We start from the raw sequence: 25,169 nt of genomic DNA, 5'->3' as shown, positions 1-25,169 counted from the left end.
GTGATGTTGCTGTCACTTCCAGTCGTCCTGCCCAGGCCCACCTGGAGGGCAGGGCTGTCTCCATGGTGTCAGGTGAGATCACAGTCCCAGCGGTGGTACTCCAGTGCCAAGTGCAGCTTTGGGGACAAGGACTAAAGCACTGCCACCCCCATCTGAGGTCCCACTGCCATTTTCAAAAAAGCCTTCCTTTGCCTTTTCTTTCTCCCGGGTGAACATCCACTGAGGTTAGGCCACTCCCTCTTCAGCCCAGAAAGCAGTAGCCTCCACCTCTGCTCTCAGACAGTCCAGCCTAATAATCACTCTGATGCACTTATACCTCCAACACTGGAAAATTCCCTCAGGGTTATTTTCAGGGAAAGGAGGGAGAAGGTTTTCATGCTTCAATGGTCTTTGCTGGTGAGCCTATTGAAAAAAAAGCTGCTAACATATAAAGTTATTACCGAGAGAATCCCTGAAGCAGCCTGGGCAAAAAAATAAAATAAGGCTTTAAAAAGTAAAGTCCGAATCATGAACATTTTTTAAATGCTGCACTTGGGACAAGTACTCAATATAATTTTTTTTTTGCCTTCAGGAATTGAGAATGATTAGTGTTGATTAGAATTTTTTTGTTTAACCTCATAAGGCTACCTCTTTTCATGACCCTATTCTCATTTTCTCCCCACACAACATATTGGGAAATCTTCCTGATCTTATCTGACATCAGAAAGTCATGTTTTTGCCCTCCCGGCATGCTAGAGAAACAAATCAATTCCTTTTCCGAGATAGGGTGATGAAAGTCCTTCTCTGCACTGCTTTCTATTGCTATGGCAACAGAAGATGGGATTTCCCAATGGAACTAGATTTATATGTACACAGAGAAAAGCAGTTCTTTAAAAGCTTGATCCCTGTTTTGTTGCCATGTGTACAATACAATCAATGCAATAAACTGAGTGCCAAGGAAAGGACACTAAACCTTTTTATGTAGGTGTGGAATGAGACCTCCATCGCCTTGAGACCCTCAGTGAAAGGGAGTCAATTTTGAAAGTTTTAGCATTGTGACATTGCTGTTGTAGCCATGATAATTTGCAAAATCTGTAATGTGCAAGTTGCTTAGAAAAGCAGAGGTTTGGATTTATGGACTCTCAAATGGAAGATAGACATAAAACATAAGTAAGTGATATTGATACTTGCAGTCACAGAAAGAACACAACACTATGATATGGTAAAGAAGATGATGAGAAGTCCAGAGTGGACCAGACATTTTGTGTAGTGGTGGTACTTTCTACTTCTGTAGTTTCTTCATAGAAGAAAACAACAATTAGCCATTTCTGATGAAATCTTATCAGAAGGAATTCAGGGGGCATGATAATTTTCATCATGGCTCCTTAATAGGATGAGACCCACCCTCTTTTAATCTGTTGGTTGATCTGAAGGCATTACTTAGGGTAGCTTCTTAGGCTTAGGGCGTCTCTATAGAAGAAGCAAAGAACGGTTTTGAAGTATGCAGTAGGGGGCCAATTTGGAATCTGTATCTCTACCTATATCTGCCTATCTATCTATGTCATTTAAGTGCTTCCGAACTAAAATTTACAAATATACTTTAGGATTAGATGAAAGCAGATCCTGCTCAAAATGACTTTTCATGAAATTCTTGAATTTTTAAATACAGAGATGTGAGAAGAAAGGAATAGATACCTTGATGGTAGCTTCAAACGTGCTTATTAAATTAATGCTCCTGTAACTGCTCCCTTACCGATACCTTATATGTATTACGCTCTTGCAAATCCAAAGATTAAGGTTTGCTGAGTTTTTCCCTGCTCTCTTATGAGGATTTAAAAGTGCTGTTGAAATGATATGACAGATTTAAAACAAAAGTACATGCCACTTGGCTCTGCTCTAAAAGATACATGGATGCTGCCATTCTGTTACCCAGGTGGAAGGAGTGGAGTTTCCGGGAAGCTGGTGGGAAAATGGCAAAGTGAATAGAGGTAGTTGTCTGTTTGCTCTATACTTGCCATGGACGTGGATAAACAGAAACATTATAAGTCATTGCATTGTTGCATGCAAGCCAGAGAAGTGAGGTCAGAGACTTGGCTTATAAAAGGAGAAATGGATAATTTTGTTAATATTATTCAAATGGTAAAGGAGGAACTTGGGTAAATGGGATATCATGGGCTGGGAAGAGATGATTTAAAGAATAGTGTTAAAGCAAGAATTCCAGTATGGACTTTTTTAATAAATGTGATAAATTTATGTGCTTTTAAGATGAATGAAAAGAACAATAAAAACCAGAGTAAAAATATTTCAGATCCATAATGTGATGTTTCTGGGTCACACTGCTAATTGAGTAACATACACTGATAAATTATTTTGAAGGCCTCTAACGATTTGTTGAAAGTTTTTTCATTTCCCCCCTCATGCAAGGAATGAGGAAAGTCAGGAATCATGAAATTATAGTTAGAACGATTGCCTGGAACAGCAGGGTTTTTTTATTCTTGGATTTTTAGAACCCCAGAAATCTACCAAGTCTCTCAAGCATTTTAATTAGAAGCTGTAATCACAGCCAAAGAGTTTCACTTGTGTCTCTTGAAAGTGTCTCTGAGCATCTGGGGGAAGTATGCTCATTCCTCTTTATTTTCCAGTCCCCAGGTAGAACCTGTGCCTGTAGCAGGGGGGAGAGGCAATACGGCAGCCACGACTGTTGGCCTCATTCACTGCTTCTTGAGCAAGCACCTTGTTAATGCTTCCTCTGCCATGATGTTCCAGAAACTTTGTAGAGTGATAGAAATGGCCAGTCTAGTCAAATCCGCTTCTTCATAGCCTTTGGCACTTCAGGTGTGGTGTAACCTGGGGAATCTCTTTGGTGGAGACTAAGGTGGAGTTAAGGCCATCTCTTCCCAGGATCAGGCTTGTAGGCTTCAAACTCTAATGCTGCCAAGCTCTGTGAGATATGACCCTAAGCCAAAAACTGTCAGGTTTGACATGTTCAAGCTTCCCGCTGTTCCTCACTGCTCCTAGGGTTACCTTCCTAAAATATGAAACTATTTATGTTGTATCCTGCTAATAATTGTCAGTGGTGCCCTAACTTCCTGGCCCGCTTACAGGGGTTTTCAGTGCTGCCCTGGCTGTCCGCTTGTTAGTTTCCATGTCTGTCCTTCCTTTGAAGGTGGGTCTCTTGCAAGAGGGGCAGTGTGTTTTCTGTCTGTTACCTGTGGCACCGCCTGACATTTCGTAGGTCCTTAAGGGTTTGTTGAATGAAGAAGGAACTAAAATATACCGAATTGTCATGGAGTTTTCATAGACTGTTTCCATCCACTAGTTTAATGAAATAAATATGGCATTCCATAATCTACTTGCAATTTTCTAGGACATCTAGAAACTATCAAGGACCAGAGATATCCCTGCACAATTGATACTGAGGGGGTACTTTTATGCTCTATTAGTCATTTGTCACCAACTCTGAATGCTAAAGTGTTCTACAACCTTAAAATGTTTTAAAGCCTCTAACAGTCACGTATTACGAAAAAGCTACCCTTTTGTATGTGTTTTCTTTTTATATTATACTTTGTAACCATCCCTGAAGGTATCTTTGCCAGCAAGCACTAAGATGGCCAACACAGACTCAGCGACCCAGGTGTTTCTCATCCCAGCCCATCCTCTCCTCCCTGCCCCTCCATCAGCACCCACATTCACTCCCAGCACAGCTGAAGCCACGAAGTAACCTGCACCTTGTTTGCCTTCCTGGGAAACCCACACTGCCCCATTCAGACCAGGCCCGGCCCAGGCCCGTGGACTCCCTGACAGACTGCAAGAGAGGAGCACATTTCCTGATGGAGGGGCTTGCCTGGAGAGGCCCGCTCCCCCAGCGCTGGGTGCTGGCGGTTGGACTGGGTCAGAGAGGGAAAGCAATGCCCTGAGGTGGTGCTTCAGGGGAAAGGCTTGAGGAAAAGGCCGTCATGGTCTCTTGGGATGACATGGTGCATAAGGGTTGCTGCAGCCTTGGGCCTTGGCAGATGTCGGATTGGTCCTTCCCCTTCCCAAAAGGCGATAGACTTTCGGCCTGCCTGTGTGCATTTCACTCCCGAGTTCTGAACCCCAGCAGTCTCGCTCCTGCTCAGCCTTTGGACCAGAGCCTGGTCCTAGCCCCTGGCCAGGCCCCTGGGGAAAGTGCCCTGTGACTATGACTGGGGGTTGAGGGGGAGGTCAGGTGAGGCAGATTGAGATTTGCTTGATAGGTGGTATGAGGCAAACTCCTTTCTGACTGGCGAGTCCTGGCTGACACCTGGAGCACACAGGTGTTTCTCATCCCAGGAAGCCTCTGCCGCCGCGGAACCCCCGAGATCCCGCGAGATGCAGCTGCTTCTGGGAAGGGTGGTAGCGGCCGAAGCCCCTGGGCCTGATGCCTCTGAGATGCCCCTGAAGGTCAGCACTCCCAGCCCATCCTCTTCCTGACCCTCCGTCTGGACCCGCACTCACTCCTTCCACCCCGCAGCCAAAGCCACAAAGCTCACCCTCCGGGTGGTTCCAACTCCACCCTCTTTGCCTAAAAAGGAAAAACAAAAGCCAGAACTTGATGACGCATCCAGCCTCGTTGGGAGAGTGCGCATGGAGTCAACCTCCAGCTTAGGAGGCAGTAGGGGAACTGAAGACCTGGGGTGCATGGGGGCATTGGGAGCTCCTGGGAGGACGAGCTGCGACCTGGCGCCAGGGTACAAGGGCCTGGGAGGGCCGATGGTGAGGAAAGGGAGCCAGCACTCGGGGTCCTGTGCAGAAGATGGTACTGGGTTTGGTGGGAGAGCTGGGAAGTGAGCACGGTGGGATGAGAGACACCAGAACAGACTATGGGGCTTGGTGGCTGCAGAATTGGAGGGACCACACATGGAATCAAGGGAGAACCAGAAGTAGTTTGTTTCTGAAAGGAACACCCCTATCCACAGAGACATGCATATGTTGGCTGTATCTTTCTGCTGCCAGTTACACAAACGGTGATAATGAAACTTGTATTGAGTGCTTACACGGTGCTAAATGCTCTATATTATCATGTCATCTGTTTTCATATATTATCTCTATTTTATAAATGAGGAGCCTGAGGGCAAAAGAGATCAAGTAATATGTCCAAGGAACTAGAGGTAGCAAGGGGCAGCCAATGTGCAAATCCAGGTGTCTGATTCCAGAGCATATATTATCAAAATCAAGCCAAAAGTCGAAAAGGAAAAAAAATTCTATTTCTGTTAACTGTTGAAATTGAAAAGGAAAAAAATTTCTACTTTTGTTTAGTTTTTTATATAGGTCTCTCTCTCTTTTTTTTTAATTCCCAACACCTATTTTTCGAAAGGCACTTCTTTACACAATGAATTTAAAACAGTGATTTCTCATCTAGGAGTAATAATGATTACATTTCTCCCTCTTGACTACTACAGATTCCTGGAAATTCTAGTTAGTATTTGACAGAGTTTTATTTTGATTGGACTGCAGATGTAGGAAAACTTCTACACAAACCACAGGCATAGTGATATTCAGTTCTCTTGGTGTCACGGTGATTTATGTAAAATAGAAATTTTCATTTAAAATACATAATCTATGGCAGCAGATACAGAAACAGCACTTCCCTCTGAGACCCCCTCCATGCTTTGAAATCCTAATGAGGATGGTATCCAGAGCTGCAAGCAGGTTTAATTAATTCTGACAAGTGCACTTTCTCCTGGCAACAGCATTTTTTTTTCAATTTAGTCAAAAGTTAACTTGAAAGCTGATAATATTTTCAGAGCCAGTAAGTAAATATCATAACATAAGGCAATTATAAAATATAGAAGGTTTTCTAATCATAGAATTAGTTGTCTGATTTTCAAGGTTACCAAGTGGGTAAGAGCAGATGAAATTATTGTTTAACTGTGCTAAGCCTCTCTTTGCCAAAGTTGAACATTTCTGTTAGACCAGTCAGCTAGTTAATTACTTTGGGGACAGTTTGGACTCTTTCTCTTGGGATTATCTTGTTAGATGATTAAAATGAGATGTGGATAAAAGAAGATCAATGTTTTTCTTAACTTTGTTCAATAGGAGGATGTAAAAGGGGCCTTTTTCTTTTTCAGCCTTGCCTTACACCCAGATAAAACTCTTGTTGCAACTGGCCAAGTTGGGAAGGAGCCATATATATGTATATGGGATTCCTATAATGTCCAGACTGTGTCTATTCTTAAAGATGTCCATACACATGGAGTTGCCTGCCTGGCGTTCGACTCGGATGGACAGGTATGTGTCTTTTTCCATTTTCTTTTTCTTTAATGACTTCTCACAAGTCACCTAGAATTATAATGCACATAGCCTATAGACTCAGAAAGTCTATCCCTATCTCCCCTTGTCAGCCTCCTAGAATCCTCACCTGCTTGGTTCTTTTCCACACTCATGGCACTGACACCCAGCTCTGGATAGGACCCAGTTTTGGTTCCCCGAGTCTCACCATTTGGTTAAAAAGCCTCCAGAAAGGAAGTTGTGAACTCATGTTGATGGGGTTCATAGTGACTCAGTGATTCTACTTTGGCTTCCATTGTTAGCTTCCTATTTGGAATGAGGGTTGGACCAAACCTTTTTCATAGACCTCAAGCCCTGAGCATCTCCTTGGTTCCCTTTGCTTTCAGAAGATAGCATTGCCTCCTAATAATTCATTGAGAAGATTCTATTTGACTCTTGAACCTTGAGGTGACTTCTAACTCCTTTCCCCTCCCCCTCCCCTGAATTCAAGCCGTCACTGATCTATGTGTGTCTATTAGTTTCTTTACAGTGACTCTGACATTCATTCTCTCCTTCCCATTCTCCCCACCACCCCACCAGTTCCAAATCTGTGCCTTGCCAGACAATTTAAGTGACCTGGTCTCCACATAGTCAATTTCTTGCTAATGCATTTTACCAACTGGAAAAAAGTGTCAGAACGTTGTTTAAAAACAACTGAAGCTTGAAGTACTCCCTGAATGAAGTCCACACTTTGTGTCTGGGCATTCTAGGCTAACCAACATTTCTAGCCTTCTCTTAAATATTCCCTTGCAGTCAGGTTGGACAAGTCAGCAAAATTCCTCCACCAAACCAGGCTTTTTCGTACCTCCAGACCCTTTCTTATGCTGCCCTCCCCAGTGCCCTGCTCACCCTCTTTGCCCCTTAAAATGACTCATTGTTCCAAGATACTTCACAGGTCTTCATGAAGTCTTCCCAGTCTCCCTCTCCAACTAAGTGTCTCTCTTTCGATAGACTTCCAGCAACACTTGATAAAAAAGATTTGTTAATGTGTTATAGATGTCAATTCTATCTCAATTTAAAAACTATGTTAAAGAGAAGGGAGTGGAAGCATAGAGACCTCATTCCTGGCTCCTCTTGCATTCACCTCCTCGCTAAGGCTGTGCCTTTTCTTCCTAGCCTTCTCCATGTTCCTAGAACACCCTTCCTCTGTTTCTTTCACCTTTGTATTAATGCCAGTTAATTCCTTCAGTCTGTTTTTGGGTAAATTTCAGAGTTGCTTTTCTAAGTCCATATTGTGGAAAGACCTATGAAATTATTCATAGAAGACTGACCAAACTGAGAGTTTGCAAGTAGTTCAGTAGATTATAGGACTTGAGCTGGTTTGGGTCACTTTTTAAACAGTTAATACTCACATTGTGTTTTCTGCTATTTTGAGAGAGTAGTGATGGTTCTATTCATTTTTCTTTCTAGAACTAGATTCAATACATATGTAGACCCCTGGCATATATGTTTTTGATTTAACTACTCTATAATCTCATCCAGTTTAGTCGGGATAATGCATAAGTTCCATTGTGTATCCACATCTAAAGAGAAACAGCTAGATGGTGACATTTATTCAGATTCACAGTTATTGACTTCCTGGCTAAACTGGATGAATGTGTCGGGATGTATAGCATGTGCAAGTGTAAGTGAATGCGTCGATGTGAACTTACATGTACATTCTCTAATCTGATTTTGTTTTTCTAGCAAACATTCTTTATCAAAATTTGTTCTGAAGCATCACAAGAAAAATGTAATGTAGCAGAGGGAAATGCAGCTGTAACTTTTGGTTCTTTGTCCATGTTATTTTGTGTTAGAATCCTAGCCATTATTTTAGGTTCCACTTTGAAGGTGTAGGTAGGGATGGGCTGCATGGTACTTTCACAACTGTCAGTTGAGAAAAATCACCTCCTATTTGTTCTTTGTGATGGATTTCATGGCTTGTCGATGCCTATTGCTTCAGATCTCCCTTTTTCCCCAGACAGAGTTCACTGGAATCGAGTGATATTTAGAAACTGACAAATGGCCCATCACCTCACAAGCAACAAAAGGCAATAGAAATGGTTTTCAGGTAGCGATGGGACCTGTCACTGCAAATGAACAGAATAGATTTCTTATGGCTTTTTCTCAATCTTCGTCACATTTCTTATGTGGGTTTTACTTTAGTGCCCGTGTTTAGTTAACTGGTTTTTCTATTTAAGTAAAGAAAAAAGAAAACAATAAGCCAAATGGAATTCACCCACTGCAAATTTTCATATATAGATAAAAACACAACCATGTCTTATTTCCATTGCTGGAACTCTCAATTGAAAATTACAGCAAAGACCTCCTCTCATTAAGCACCCATTTTAAAACCTCCAACTATATATTTTTTATACTAAATATTCCTAATGGAAGCCACCTTTAGTGAAGAAACCTAAATAATCTGCATAACAACACATGTATACATTTAGCCATATATGGCTGTCTGTCTATCATTGTGTACACACACACACATACACACACTCAGTGAAATATGTAAGCTCAAATACTCTTATAACTTGGGTAGTAATGTTTTAAAACCCTTTGACTTACATTATTTCACTGATGCATACAACAATCCTCTTTTGTAGACATAAAAAATATTTTATACTTATTTTACAGTTGAAAAAACTGAGATTTAAGGAGTTTACTTTTCTAAGTTCTTGTGTCTAGCTAATCGTGAAGTCAGAAGGGAAGCCAAATCTACTGACTGCCAGCCCAGACCTCTATTCCACTGCTACATAGCGCGGTTTCCTTAGAGTGGCATTCTGCTGGCAGCTCTGATTTTGGTGTCTCTAACATGTTTTGACACTATTGATTTTGTATATTCTCAGGTGTTGGGGTTTTTTTTCCTTTGAGGACAAGCTCTGATCTGAATCCAAAGAATTTAGACTGGGAGATGAAGTACCAGATTACTTTTACTAAAATTACATATCCTTCTATAGTCACTTAAAATGTTTGTGACAATTAAAAAGAATGAAAATTATGTTCATTTATGGGATTTCTTCTCCATGTGTTTGTCAAATCCTTTCATTTTAACAGTTTGGTGAGGCTTTTTAGACCATAAATCCTAGACTCTCTTAAAGCCATATAAAGGTCTTTTTTTTTTTTTTTAATTTTATTTATTTATTTATTATTTTTTTGGGGGGTACACCAAGTTCAATCATCTGTTTTTATACACATATCCCCGTATTCCCTCACTTCCTTGACTCCCCCCTGCCTCGAATCCCCCCCACCCTCCCCGCCCCAATATATAAAGGTCTTAAATTTAAAAATTTGAACTCTGCCTACTAGTTCTGTTCGTATGATTTCCAATGATTAATTGGAGATTTCAGGAGATTTTGCACGTTTCCTATGTTAACGAAGGACAAATTGGTTATAGAATTTAGGTTGTTGACATTTTAGTATAGGCTAATGGAATAATATCAACTGTAATATCTTTAGTTTTGAATTTAAGATGGATTTTGAGAAATCATTTTTTCATAAGAAACTCAATGCCTGGCCCATAGTAGGTAATAAGAACCATTTATTGAAAGACATTTATTCATGGATAATAGGAAGTCTTCCCGTCGTTTTTAGGTATTAAATTATTGTTTTTATTATTAGCGTTTAGCCTCTGTGGGATTGGATGCCAAAAACACAGTCTGCATTTGGGACTGGAGGAAGGGAAAACTTCTGGCCTCAGCCACTGGCCACTCCGACCGGGTAAGACGACCTTGTTTGATCAAGCCATGCAAGTTTTTTTGCTGGGGGAGAAGTGTGATGTAGCTTCTCAGAGCTGTAATATTTTTTAAAGTAAATTTGCCACATGTGGATTTTTCCTTCATATTCAACTTGAAAACTTACTATTTATAAAAACAATTTATGATTAGTAGCTATGTTGGCATGTTCTCTTCTGGTGATCAGATGCTTTATTTAAATTGTTACTGCTATTGATAGGCAAAACAAATTTCTGATATTGGCATTTAGCTTCATAAAATAAAAATAGAATTGAAATTGAAATTATATGTACCATTTAGTGTATTCATTTAGAAATGGAAATAGTTTTTAGAAAATAATATTCACAAGATGTATTTACAAGTGTATACCTTTGAATTTCAAATGAATGTAATGACAACTGTGTGATTCTTTGTTGTATTTGAGAACCTGGAATATAAACTGTGGCCTTCCTACCATTGATTTTGAAGTCAGTGTGATCAGAAATGATAATTCCATGTAGCCATAGTTGGCAAGATAGGCTAGGAAGCAGGCATAAGCATTAGCTGTTCGGAAATCTATTTCTCCAGTGTTTGGCATAATTAAAGTGATCTGGATATTTTATTGTCTTAATTTTCTAATTCTAAAAAATGAACTTGCATGACTGTCTTACATTGATTCCTAGTTGTTCTGTATTTCTGCCCGATATAACTAATGCAGAATGAGGCCCTAATTAAATATTAAATTCACTGCCTCTTGCTTGGTGCAAACTCTAAAAGGTTTTTTTATATGAATGGTGTATTCATCTAGGGAGAACTGTTGTTTTAAGGGGACCCCATAGTTCTTGCTGTATATACGGGCAAATTGTATTTGAGGATTAAGTCCTCAGAAAGTCCAGGAGTGACCAACAATGGAATGTTAGTGTTGGAAGAGGCCGGGCACCCCACTGGCCCAGTGGTCCCCACCCCTGGCTACACATAAAAATCCCCTAGGCAGATTTTACGACGTAATGATGCTCGGGCTTTACCCCCAGGTATTGGTATTAACTCATTGCTGTTTAATTTGTATTAACTTAGTATTTAATGAAAAGGGAGAAAATATTTATGATGCTTGTATTTCAGATATTACTGCTTCTGCTTATGCTGTGATCCCATTATATCTTATAGAGTTAAGTTGAATTGGACCAGATTAATACATGTATTTCCTGTTGTTTTGTTAATGTACTGTACACTTTCCAGCTAGGAGGAGATTTTTAGAAGTACAGTGCTATCTAGTGAGAGCTCTGCAATTTTAAGAGCCTAGGATGTTGTAATGAAATACCACTTTGAGAACACTGTTCTCCCAGAGCTCATTTGTATCACACATAGTTTTGCTCTTTATTATTGATGCCAGTATGAATTATTATTGGCTGCTTATGGGCAAATGATTATTTTCAAGATAATTTTAGTGGCTAAAATATTTAATCTCTAGCACTAATTTGTATAATGAGTGCTTTATAGCCTGTAAAATGATCATCCGTACATTATCTTAATTGACCTCACAACAGAACTGAGGTGGTGTCATTCAGTTTTGAGAAGACAAAGTTAAGGTGAGAGATGCTAAGACCTGCCTGAGCTCCCAGAGCTAAAATGGGTACTTGGAACATATTCGTACTTGGTACTTGAACCGAGAGTTCTTTGTTCAGGGCTCTTTCTGTGGTCCATAATTGTTCCTTTCTACCTAACCAAAGGTTATAGGACCTCCTTCTTTCTCTGATGATTGGAGCAATAGCTTATCGCTGTGTGATGAGAAGTTGGCAGCCTAAGCTGTTTCTCTGGTCTAGACTCTGCCCCTGACAGTTGGTCCCTTCTTTCTATTAGAACTTCATAGAATGTGGTCCATGGACCACCTGCATCAGAATCTCCTGGAGTGTGTTTTAAAATGCAGGTGCCCGGGCCCAATTTCAGATCCACTAAATCAGAATATCTCACGTGGGCTGAGGGAATATGCACTTTAAACAATTGCCATTCTTTTTACTTTCATTGTAAAGCTATCTCAAAAGTGTTTTATTAGCATTGTGGAGAGCCACCGAATATTTGATCAAAAAATTATGCTAAATCATCACAATTTGCTTGCGCTGAATGGATGAAGTTACAAACATGACACGAGTTTGTTCTCAGTGACTGTGGTTAATTATTACGTCTCTATTTAGGCCTAAGGTGAGTAGACACAAGGCGATCAAATGTGTATTAGCAATTCCTAGCTCATCTCCAGAGCCAGATACTCCATTTGGGCAGGTAACATTGTGCTCTGAATGTTAGGATAGAGCCTTGGCAATTGGACAGTATCTGAAAGAAGGCAAGAACACGTGAATGACCAACAGAGCAACTTTTTATCTTTTGAACAGATTTTTGATATTTCCTGGGATCCGTATCAGCCAAACAGAGTGGTTAGCTGTGGAGTGAAACATATCAAGGTAAGGTAGTTATTTTAAAGAAATTTTGGTACCTTGTATGAAAATAATTTCGAATGTTTATATATATAATTTGGTATTGAGAAACTACTCGACTTTGCATGTCTTCCCCTTAAATTTGGAGGCTTCCTACCTGCATCTCTGATCCTGAAGCACACTAACATCAGTCAATGGGCCTCCCTTTCAGAAATGTAGTGTAACAACAATCAAGAGAAGTGCTCAGGAGGCAGCTGAAAAGGAAACTTTATGTTAATTAAATATTATGCAGAAGACTCATAATACTTCTAGGAGTGCATGTTTTAAAACCGTTCTGATTTTAATTTTGTAAACTAAGTTTTTTCTGATGAATGTTTACATATATTGCATGTCAAAACTTTTTGACATGTTGATGTGTTCTCTCAGAAGAAAGGTGCCATGTTGTGTGGGACATAGGAGAGGGATACATAGCACAAAGCTGCCTGGGCCATTGGCTTTTTCTTTGTTTTTAAGCTCTTTATTGGAATATAATTGCTTTACACTCTTGTACCAGCTTATGAGGCACACCAAAGTGAATCAGCTGTATTTATACACATATCCCCATATCCCCTCCCTCCCGCGACTCTCCCCCACCCTCCTTGTCCTGGCCCTCTAAGGCATCACCCATCATCGAGTTGATCTCCCTGTGTTATACAGCAACTTCCCACTGGCTGTTTTACAGTTGGTAGTACATATATGTCTATGCTACTCTCTCACTTCGTCCCAGCTTCCCCTTCACCCCCCGCACCCCCCAACCTTGTGTCCTCCAGTCCATTCTCTGCATCTGCATCCTTATTCTTGTCTTGTCACTGGGTTCATCAGTACCATTTTTTTTTTTTTAAGATTCTGTATATATGAGTTAGCATACAATATTTGTTTTTCTCTTTCTGGATTACTTCACTCTGTATGACAAACTCTAGGTCTATCCACCTCATCACCTCATTACATATAGCTCCATCTCATCCCTTTTTATAGCTGAGTAATATTCCATTGTATATATATGCCACATCTTCTTTATCCATTCATTTGTTGATGGGCATTTAGGTTGCTTCCATGTCCTGGCTATTGTAAATAGTGCTGCAATGAACATTACAGTACATGTTTCTTTTTGGATTATGGTTTTCTCTGGGTATATGCCTGGTAGTGGGATTACTGGATCATATGGTAGTTCTATTTGTAGTTTTTTAAGGAACCTCCAAACTGTTTTCCATAGTGGCTGTACCAGCTTACATTCCCACCAACAGTGCAGGAGAGTTCCCTTTTCTCCACACCCTCTCCAACATTTGTGGTTTCCAGATTTTGAGATGATGGCCATTCTGACCAGTGTGAGGTGATATGTCATTGTGGCTTTGACTTGCATTTCTCTAATGATTAGTGATGTTGAGCATCTTTTCATGTGTTTGTTGGCCATCTGTATGTCTTCTTTGGAGAAATGTTTATTTAGGTCTTCCACTCATTTGTGGATTGGGTTATTTACTTTTTTGGTGTTAAGCTGCATGAGCTGCTTGTATATATTGGAGATTAATCCTCTGTCCATTGCTTCATTGGCGAGTATTTTCTCCCATTCTGAGGGTTGTCTTCTTGTCTTGTTTATGGTTTCTTTTGCTGTGCAAAAGCTTTTAAGTTTCATGAGGTCCCATTCGTTTATTCTTGATTTTATTTCCATGATTCTAGGAGGTGGGTCCAAAAGGATCTTGCTTTGATGTATGTCATAGAGTGTTCTGCCTATGTTTTCCTCTGTGAGTTTTATAGTGTCTGGCCTTACATGTAGGTCTTTAATCCATTTTGAGTTTATTTTTGTGTATGGTGTTAGGAAGTGTTCTAATTTCATTCTTTTACATGTTGCTGTCCAGTGTTCCCAGCACCACTTATTGAAGAGGCTGTCTTTTTTCCATTGTCTATTCGTGCCTCCTTTCTGAAAGATAAGGTGCCCATATGTGCTTGGGTTTACCTCTGAGTTCTCTATTCTGTTCCACTGATCTTCCTTTCTGTTTTTGTGCCAGTACCATACTGTCTTGATCACTGTGGCCTTGTAGTATAGTTTGAAGTCAGGAAGCCTGATTCCACCAACTCCATCTTTCCTTCTCAAGATTGCTTTGGCTATTTGGGGTCTTTTGTGTTCCCATACAAATCCTAAGATTTCTTGTTCTAGTTCTGTGAAAAATGCCGTTGGTAATTTGATAGGGATTCCATTGACTCTGTAAATTGCTTTGGGTAGTACAGTCATTTTCACTATGTTGATTCTTCCAATCCAAGAACATGGTACGTCCCTCCATCTGTTTGTGTCGTCTTTGATTTCTTTCATCAGTGTCTTATAGTTTTCTGCATACAGGTCTTTTGCCTCCTTAGGCAGGTTTATTCCTAGGTATTTTATTCTTTTTGTTGCACTGGTGAATGGGAGAGTTTCCTTAATTTCTCTTTCTGCTTTTTCATTGTTAGTGTATAGGAATGCAAGAGATTTCTGTGCATTAATTTTGTATCCTGCTACTTTACTAAACTCATCAATTAGTGCTAGCAGTTTTCTGGTAGAGTCTTTAGGGTTTTCTGTGTATAATATGTTATCTGCAAAGAGTGACAATTTTACTTCTTTTCCAATTTGTATTCCTTTTATTTCTTTTTCTTCTCTGATCGCTGTGACTAAAACTTCCAAAACTACGTTGAATAATAATGGTGAGAGTGGACACCCTTGTCTTGTTCCTTTTCTTAGAGGGAATTCTTTCAGTTTTTCACCATTTAGAACGATGCTGGCTTTTGGTTTCTCATATATGGATTTTATTATGTTGAGGTAATTTCCTTCTATGCCCATTTTCTGGAGAGTTTTTATCATAAATGGATGTTGAATTTTGTCAGAAGCTTTTTCTGCATCTATTGAGATGATCATATGGTTTTTATCCTTCAATTTGTTGATATGATATATCACATTGATTGATTTGTGTATGTTGAAGAATCCTTGCATCCCAGGGATAAACCCCACTTGATCATAGTGTATGATCTTTTTAATATGCTGTTGGATTCTGTTAGCTAGTATTTTGTTGAGGATTTTTGCATCTATATTCATCAGTGATATTGGCCTGTAATTTTCTTTTTTGGTGACATCTTTGCCTGGTTTTGGTACCAGGGTGATGGTAGCCTCATAGAATGAGTTTGGGAGTGTTCTGCCTTCTGCTATGTATTGGGAGATTTTGAGAAGGATAGGTGTTAGCTCTTCTCTAAATGTTTGATAGAATTCGCCTGTGAATCCTTCTGGCCCTGGGCTTTTGTTTGTTGGGAGATTTTTAATAACAGTCTCGATTTCAGTGCTTGTGATTGGTGTGTTCATATTTTCTATTTCTTCCTGGTTCAGTCTTGGAAGATTGTATTTTTCTAAGAATGTATCCATTTCTTCCAGGTTATCCAATTTATTGGCATATAGTTGTTTGTAGTAGTCTCTCATGATCTTTTGTATTTCTGTGGTGTCAGTTGTTACTTCTTTTTTGTTTCTAATGCTGTTGATTTGCATCTTCTCCCTTTTTTTCCTGATGAGTCTGGCTAATGGTTTATCAATTTTGTTTATCTTCTCAAAGAACCAGCTTTTAGTTTCATTAATCTTTGCTATTGTTTCCTTCCTTTCTTTTTCATTTATTTCTGCTCTGATCTTTATGATTTCTTTCCTTCTGCTCACTTTGGGATTTCTTTGTTCTCCTTTCTCTAATTGTTTTAGGTGTAAGGTTAGGTTGTTTATTCGAGATTTTTCTTGTTTCTTGAGGTAGGACTGTATTGCTATAAACTTCCCTCTTAGAACTGCTTTTGCTGTGTCCCATAGGTTTTGGGTTGTTGTGTTTTCATTGTCATTTGTTTCTAGATATTTTTTGATTTCCTCTTTGATTTCTTTAGTGATTTCTTGGTTGTTTAATAGCGTATTGTTTAGCCTCCATGTGTTTGTATCTTTTACAGTTTTTTTCCTGGGCCATTGGCTTTTAAATCCCTCCATCTTCCTATAGACCGCACAGCCTGGGATACTGCTAGCAGCGCAGGACCTGCCTCTATTTGCATCTCTCTATTTTGTTAAACAGGTAGCATAATTAACACCATCAACGTCCTTTGCTCTGACATAGCAAAAATTTCTCTTGGGCCCTGGGATATGGCCCAGGATCTTCTGTCTATAGGTTTGTAGATAATATAAGCTAAAGTCTATAAATAAAAGAATGTAAGGATTGCTTGCTTGAATAGAGCGTGCCTGGATCTCTGCTGCTACAAAGATGGTGCTTTTCTGTATGGACAGAGTAGATGTGTGTGCCACTCCTCCAACCAACTCCTCCTGTTTCCTAGTTCTTTTGTTCTGCTTTTAGTCTAGTTTTTCATGATCCTTCCCATTATTCCTACTTAATGGTTAGAAAGGGACAAATGATAAAATGCTCAGAAATAAATATAATAAGAAACATGCAAGACTTAATTTAAAGACTATTAAAAAGCTTTACAGAGGAATGTAAAAGAAGACAAGCAAATGGAGAGAGACAACTTTGATTCTGGACATAAAGTCTGAAAATTATAAAAGCATTATTTATCTCCAAAGTTAATTTATATTTAATACAAATTCAATTAAAATCTTTATAAATTTTATTGTTATCTGACAACATTTCCCTTTATTCTAAGTTAACCTATGAGAATAAAAGATTGAGAATAACTAAGAACTTTGGGACAGAAAAGAATAATGAAAAGGAATATGCACTACTATTTACTAAAGCATATTAGGAAGTTTTAAAAATTAAAATGGTATAAGACTGAGGTAAAAATAAATAAATAGCAACAAAAAAGAAACTAAGCTGAGAAATAGACCTTAATATGTATGACAATTTAGAATATAATATAATAATAGTATCTCTGACAAGTGGGCATTAGAACAATTTATTATTATAATTGTATGTTATTACATCATACCATATACTAAAATAAATTATGAGTTAGAGTTAAATGTTAAAAAACTATAACTAGGGGAATATATAAGTAAATATTTAATTTCTCTCGAGTTAGAGACAGGTGTTTCTAAATGTACAAGTAAGCGAAGAACCCTTAAAAGTGTTTGACACAAATAACGAATAAACAATCTATAGTAAGGAATAGACGAGAGTTTTATTGAGTCAAGCTGAGGACTAGCCCAGAGTATAGTGTCCACCAAGGAAGAAGCACTCTGGAGACACATGGTTTTCAACACACTTTTGTATTTTGCCTGAACAAAGAACATACATACATCAAACCTGATGGGTACATTCCTTCAAGGTTTCAGCAGAGATGTGTAGTTTCAGATTAACACATACACAGAGAGTCAGCGAGACCTTGGCATCTGGGAAAGGAACTTTGTCTTCGAAGGAGTACTGGCATGGTTGTCATGGAAGGGAGGCATTTATTCCTATCTTCAAAGAGGACATTCTTTACTTCTGGATAATGCATTCTTTAATGGTTAAAGCAGATGTGCAATGTATGTTTGACAGGCCATAAGTCAGGCTGTTCTAGTTCACATAAAATTCAGGCCAAATCACATATAAGCCAGAATGGCTTCCCCACACCCTAATATGTGAACATGTCTTCCATCAAAGAACAATACTATAGATTCAACTATATAAATGTTAAAAAATTCTGTTTACCTTCCTGCTACCCCCAAGAAACAAAAGAGGCAGACCACAAACTAGCAAAGTGTAAGCCACAAGCATAAAATGTTGGCTTGTTCTTGAAATGTAAAGACTATTAGCATATCTATAGAATGCGCAAAGAACGTTAACAATATTTTTATTTTTGTCAATTGTCTGCTAATAGACACATGAAAATGCTAAATCCCATTAATAATTAAGGAATAGACATTTTAAAATAACAATGTTTTTAATCTATCAAAATGATGATTATACATGTATCTGGCTTATACATGTATCCAGTATTGGGAAAGATTTGGGGAATGAACACTCTCAAACCTTACTGGCAGAAGGGTAAATGAGTATGGTCTTTCAGTCCAGAAATCTGGCAATACCTGTCAGTTACCTTAGAAGTATTGATACCCTTTGAAACAATTTCATCCCAGTTTTAGTATATGTGCTGCCGAAATAAGCACAGCCAGTAATTTCATATCTTGTAATTTATCCCAAGGAAATTCTTAGGAGTGTGATACCAAGCACTGGTTCATTGCTGAATAACTTATCAGTAACAAATAAAACCAAACAAAAGACAACCTGAAACCTCTGAACTGCCCCCAGGTGGCTAAATAAAATATGGTATATTCATATGAAGAAATACTGTGTGATCATTATAAGACATGTTCTAGAGGATCATTTAATGTTATTGGACATATTCAAAATCTATTTACAGTCTACTTCTAGGCGGAATAAATTTGTGACTTTGACTTTTTTTTACTGTAAAAGTATATTTTTGTGTAGGAAATAAATTGGAAGGCTATCCCAAAATGTTAAAACAGTTATCTAGGGTAGTGAGTTGATGATTTTTAGATTTTCCCTTTATTTTAAAATTATTTTACAGTAACATGCATTTCTTCCAAAATAAGAAAAAAGTAATGAAAAAACAGGGGACAAAAAGATAAATCTTTAGGTTCTACCATTCAAAGGTATCACATGTCCTTGGGGCTTCATAAACATTTTATAATCCTTATGCAGAGAGCTGATTTTAACCTGAGACTATGTTTGCTGAAATAAAGGTACTTTTTGCTTCAGCAGTAGTTGAAGGATCCTTCCTCATAATTTATACAGTCCAACTGAAGGATGAGAAAACTCATTAAATTTGATAAACATTAGTTGAATTTGTACCATGTGAAAGAATAAAAACAGACCTGATGTTTCAATTTGCTTAAAGATGAGCAATTAAAACAGAACATTCTGTAAGAGACAAAACCAAAATTCTCTAGGGATAACAGAGAGATCCCAACTGCTTAGAGGAATATTAAATGTATCAGGAAGGGATGCTCTCTGAGCTGAGCCTTGATGGGTAGTGAGTTTGGTAGGGTGGGCTTGGAAGGCAGCAGAAGCCAGGGCAGGCGTTACACTTCAGCGAGGAGTTAATAGGGAGGGACTGGTCACCCATGGAATCACAGGTCTGGGCAGCAGCAGGACCCTTGGCGCTTTAACATGTTCACGGATTATCAGCTTTTTATTTTGAAAGATTTTGGCCATGAAATACATGGTAGCCATTACATCTTAATTAATCAAGGATATATATCTGCCAACATGAGTTTCTGTTCAGTTTGCCATAAGGAAGAGGCACTGAATTATTCTTTCAGCCACAAGCAAAGACGTACGTGAGCTCAAGATGAGCCGCATTCCATGAGTCCGGGTGGCTAATGGAAGGCTGGGACCCTGACCTGGAGCTGTCGTCCCGCTTGCGTATTCCACAGTGAGGAAGCCAAGACCTAGGAGCTGTTTGACGTTGAATCCTCCCTCTACTTGATTCCGGGAAAGCTGTTTTATACCCCTGAGACTGAATTTCTCCCTTCCCCAAAAAATAAGACGGGAAAAAATGGCGGGAGGTGGGGGGGGTGGGGTGGATACCTACCTCCTGAATTTCAGAGTTATATTACACAGGGTGTGGAGCCAGGAGGGGCACAATAATATTCATTTCTTTTCCCATGTCCTAGGTCCACAAAAATAGTGACACAGATAAGATTCTCTGGCTCCCTTTGTCAGGCTCTTTTCTCTTAGAAATGATTTCTTTAATCATCTGTCTTGGCTTAACTCCCCACCCCCAAACCAGATTATCAAACATAACAGGTTAACTGCTTTAATTGATAGATTTCTTCAGCTTCTTCCCTATTTCTTTGGTTAATTTTAACTTTTAATCAGTTAATTCTAACTTTTAATCAATTCTAAAAGCAGAGACAGATAAAACCCTGGAACTTCATTTGAAAACCCTTAAGAGCTGTTTGTCCTGTGAAATTTGTTAATTGTGTTTCAGCAGACTTAAGCATTTTTTCTAAGCAAAAATAAACATTTTTACCTCAAATGGAAGAATCTGCAAATGCCCATACAGTCATTCTTTATTTTGTTTAGAAGGAAATCCACAGCAAATTTCAGCTTTAATGAATTATTTTCACTATCTGTATTTTCTATATCCAATTCCAGGACCCCCACCTTTTTTCCCTCAAAGCTGCCTAACATCAGATGAATCATTCCAGTCACAAAGTAAATGCAGAATCTTTGATGCACTCCAAGAAAATGTTTTCATGTGAGATTTTTGTAGCCAGGGTAAAAATCCTTTCTCATTTTACAATCCCCAGTGTTTGGCAAACAGGCAAATTACAATGATCTGAAACGAAAGCTTGAAAAACAGTAGCAGTTGATCATTGCTTGGTTAGTTTTACAGGAAACAAGCCTACCAGGTTTGCTGGATATTATTGCTTTCTCCATTCTCTAGACATAGACAGAAGGGATCTCAGGGATTACCTAGGGCCAGATGAGCTCCCAGATACCTGCCAGTTCTAACAGAATTTGCATTACAATCTGTGAATGGAGAGTGGAGAAGATAAACATTGTCTTTTCATTTGATCTGGATTTAATGGTGTGTGGCTACCCGAATCTGTTACTGTTTTCCAAACATGAAGTGGTTCTCAAGAAGAGATAGTATCTCAGATTTGCCATTTTCTGCAGAAAATCTCATACCTATCCTGGTATTACAGCTATATATGCCTTTTTAGAGAATCATTTGATTATCTGGAAGTTTGCATGTTGACATTATACCATCTGACTGGGTGATTTCATCAGAAATATCTTTGTGTATGAGGATAACGGTCTCTTTTTTTGTGGTTGTCCATCTAGAAATATTTCAGTAACTCAGGCCGAAGTGCACATCCCAAGTTAAAGGGATAATAATTACCAAATAATTACTCTCCTTTTAATCTTCATGCACGGGGAGACATAGAACGAAAAATGTCTGCCTTAAGCATCACCATGGAACGGCAAATTCTTTGGCATGTAGGTGCAACCAATAGTTGTTTATGTCTCATAGTTTGTTCAGATTCAAAGTTAATACTTAAATGTTTTCCCAAAGCATATACCTATCTTTCCCCAGATTGTTCTTATTCTTTCAATGTATACTTTAGTGCCTTTTCGTAAAAATAATAGCCAAGGAAGCAAATCGCCAGAGTTGACACTTAATGAGAGAAGAATTTTGTGTTGGCTCAAGTGATTCACATCTGCCTCTCATCCTCCCCAAGGGCCACCACCTCCACAGCTGCCTGAGTCCTGGCCCTCCTGGGGAGTGCAACCGTCTAGAACTGCTTCCTCAAATATCCATCTGCTCTGAGAGGACCATCATTTTTCCTCTTCTGCAGGCACAAAATATTAGAGTTGTCACTAATTTTTCCTCACACATTTCCTGTCACTTGGATTTCCCTAACCCTCCTCTCCTAAACCACAGTGCAGTTTCTTCTTCACCACTGATCCAAATCCTATTCCTGCTCGTACTAGTTCATTCAGCATGGCTCTCTATCTTTGAGTTTCCTTACCACTTGTATGTAGTCTGAATATACTGCCTTAAAATGACCTTTTTTGTTTTATATTTGTCTTCATTAGATTTAAAGTTCTCAAGACGTAGATTTCAATATTTTCTCGTGGATAGCCCCTAACTGAACCTTTGGGAAGTCACTTATGCCTACTTTCTCTCACTTCCAAATGGGTGTCGTAGTAATATCTGCCTTAGCCTATTCATAAGGGTATTATGAAGATCAAATAACTAAACATTTGTGAAGAGCCTTTGTAAACTGTGAGAGGCTACGTACATGGCAATAAAGTTATACCGGTTCACATACTGAAAAAAACTGTCAAAATGAAATACTTAATTTCTGCATAACCATGGGAGTCTTCCTGCTGCCACCTATAAAGTAGCTCAACCTTTATGCTCATGGTCTGCCACATGATAAATTATGCAACTAAAACTGAAAAGCCTAGTCAATTATTTGGCTATATGAAATATAACATATTTAGAAATGTATTTCTGTGTAATATTTCTACAGTGAAGATTTATCTCATTTTTAGTTAGAAATTATTTCTAAAAACATGTGTGTGTGTGTGTGTGTGTATACACCCCCCCCAAAAAAAAATACCTAGAAGTTATGTCAACATGTTAACAGGAGGTTGTGAATAATTTCAGTTTTCCTCTTTTCGCTTTTCTCTGTTTCTAGACTTCTCTATAATGAACCTATACTAGTGCTATAATTTGACAAGAAATTAAATGAAAATATGATTCATCCATTTTATCCCAACTCTAAGAATGCTAACATTTTATATTAAATGAACAGTAAACATTTAGCAAAGTTTTGAAATTTTGGAACTTTGAAAGTTTAAAAAATATTGTTGTAAGGTTTTTTTTCTTTTTACTGCTAGTAGTTGGCTCAAATGTTTTGCAGTTCTCTGCTGTTACAGCAATACAAGTTAAATTATATCTAGTTCACCTATAGCAAATTAAGTAAAATGTATTGAAACATTAACCAATAAATACTAATAATAAGATGCATCAGAATACTCTATTTTTTGGATCTGTTTATTTTATCACAAATGTTCTAGTTTTGGACACTATGTGGAAATGCCCTGACTGCAAAAAGAGGGATATTTGGCAAAACGGGGGATCTTCAGACCATCCTTTGCCTTGCATGTGCCAAAGAAGACATCACCTACTCTGGTGCTTTAAATGGTGACATCTATGTCTGGAAAGGGCTCAATTTAGTGCGCACCATTCAAGGAGCACATAGTGTAAGTATTCCTGTATAGAAATTTGGGAATGACTGAAAGAAGTAAGTCACAAATCTCTATTTTTTCCCTGTTGCTTTAGGATCACCCAATTCTGCTGAAACTCACTGAACATTCAGGAAAGATTTCCCTAATTATTTTTGTTCACCAAGAAGAAATTAATATTTCAAAAGCGTGATAACTTAATTAGCCTTCGCCTCAATTATCTATTGGCTGATTAGTGTTGTAATTCAGCAGCAGCAGCTTGGCAGAAACTATAAGTATTTCATCGTCATTTTCGTCTCCTAGACCAGCACTTCTCAAACTTTAACGTGCCTGTGAATCTCCTGTAGATCTTGTTAAAATGCAGACTGTGACTCAGTGGGTCTGGGATGATGTCACTGCTGCTGGTCAGTGGCCCATATGTTGAATAGCAAGGGTGGAGACAACTACTATTTTAATAGTGATTAATAAGGTAGGTTTTCCTCATCGTGAGTGAGAGAGCATCACCTCCACATCCACATCGCAAGTTCTTAAAATGCAAGCAAAAGCCATTGATGAACTCTTTTGATGGTCAGCTCTGTAAGAACAAGAACAAACTTGACTTTGACTACTCTGCTCAATTTTGACATATATTACTATAGTTACATTGCTGTGTCTATAGATGATAAAATAGAAATGCCCAGAAGAATGGGGAGATGTGAAAGGTGAAGCCTGTTGTAATAAGTGGAAATTTGGTAAAATGTTGTCAGAAACTCAACAGACCTTTAGCTTATTGCCCTATTACTGTGAACATGAAGAAAAGTTTAAGCAACTTTTAGCAAAAGAGCTGTGAAATTTTAGATCTTTCATTGTCTTGTATGTTGAAGACCAATTTTCTTGGCTTCGCTAATTACGAAACAGCTCTTGAAACAAAAGGTCAGTATTGGTCCTCATTCATAAAAACAGCTGCCTCAGTAACCTAATTTCTCTTTACACTGGATGTGATGTCAACATTATACTCTTGTAGCACATTTTTCTGTGGAAAAGCATCTTTAAGTTATGAAACCATATCAGATATGAAAAGCATCTTCACATGATGCTTAACAAGCTAATGCAAGTGTAACTTATGCTTTCATTTAGGCTCAGATGGTGCCTGCTTGAACTCATTGGTATGCATTTCTGCCGTCATTGTACCTATGGAAGTGTTTGCGTTCCTAGCTGGCATATCTTTAACTTGTTTTGGGAAGGAATTTGTATGAAACACCTCCACCATTGTCTTTGTAATGATCAGTTGTCACAGAAAGAAATTTATGGTTTTTATATCTACTTTAGCCAAGGAATTCCTGAGTTTTTTTTTTTTTTTTTTTTACAACCTGTCATTAGTTTAATCATGGCAAAGGAGCACCGGAACTAGTTTGCTTTGGTGGTATTATGAATTTTTAATCTAGCTAAAATGGATGTTACAAATGGCTGCTTGTTCTATTGCCAGGATTTCAATAGAGAACAAGGGATTTATTCTTTGTTTTGTTTTTGCTTTGCTTTGTATTTTAATCATCAAGATCCAACTATAATGACTGTTTAGAACGATTGCTGCATTGAGCGTTATCTGCCTTAATCAACAGGCTGGAATCTTCAGCATGTATGCTTGCGAAGAAGGCTTTGCCACTGGTGGACGCGATGGGTGTATACGACTATGGGATACTGATTTCAAACCAATAACCAAAATTGATCTCAGGGAGACAGAACAAGGATATAAAGGTAATACATGTATTAATACTTAGCCATAGCTCTTAAAGTGTTAAATACAGTGTGAAAGTCTGTATTTATTTTATTTCTCTTATCCCATCTTATTCCATGAAGGATTTAAGGCAGTTTACATAAATGTAATGAATACAAGATCAAAAGTATGTTAAAAACAAATGGATACCCCTTTTTCCTAATTTTGCACAAAGGTATTTGTATGTACAAGCAGTGGTCCTGCTGCAAAGATAAACAACATAATGGTAAAACTACTGTGTAGTATCCTGGGAGATGGGATGTTCAGTTATAAAACTGGGACGTTC

The 25,169-nt window shown here is 38.4% G+C and overlaps 1 protein-coding gene across 1 annotated transcript in view; it reads left to right on the top strand.

Moving 5' to 3' along the window:
• EML6 (EMAP like 6) overlaps window positions 1–25,169 on the top strand; it is a 247,629-nt gene that overhangs the window by 93,247 nt on the left and 129,213 nt on the right. Inside the window, exons 2-6 of the mRNA XM_057743235.1 lie at window positions 6,069–6,228; window positions 9,874–9,972; window positions 12,350–12,418; window positions 22,963–23,148; window positions 24,729–24,864. Coding sequence (XP_057599218.1) covers window positions 6,069–6,228; window positions 9,874–9,972; window positions 12,350–12,418; window positions 22,963–23,148; window positions 24,729–24,864 — 650 coding nt within the window. The remainder of the gene's footprint in view (window positions 1–6,068; window positions 6,229–9,873; window positions 9,973–12,349; window positions 12,419–22,962; window positions 23,149–24,728; window positions 24,865–25,169) is intronic.

The sequence above is a fragment of the Hippopotamus amphibius genome, chromosome 7 (assembly GCF_030028045.1).
Source record: "Hippopotamus amphibius kiboko isolate mHipAmp2 chromosome 7, mHipAmp2.hap2, whole genome shotgun sequence".
Lineage (NCBI taxonomy): Eukaryota > Metazoa > Chordata > Mammalia > Artiodactyla > Hippopotamidae > Hippopotamus > Hippopotamus amphibius.
The sequence above is the reverse complement of the archived record's forward strand: the minus strand, read 5'-3'. Positions and strand labels throughout refer to the sequence as shown.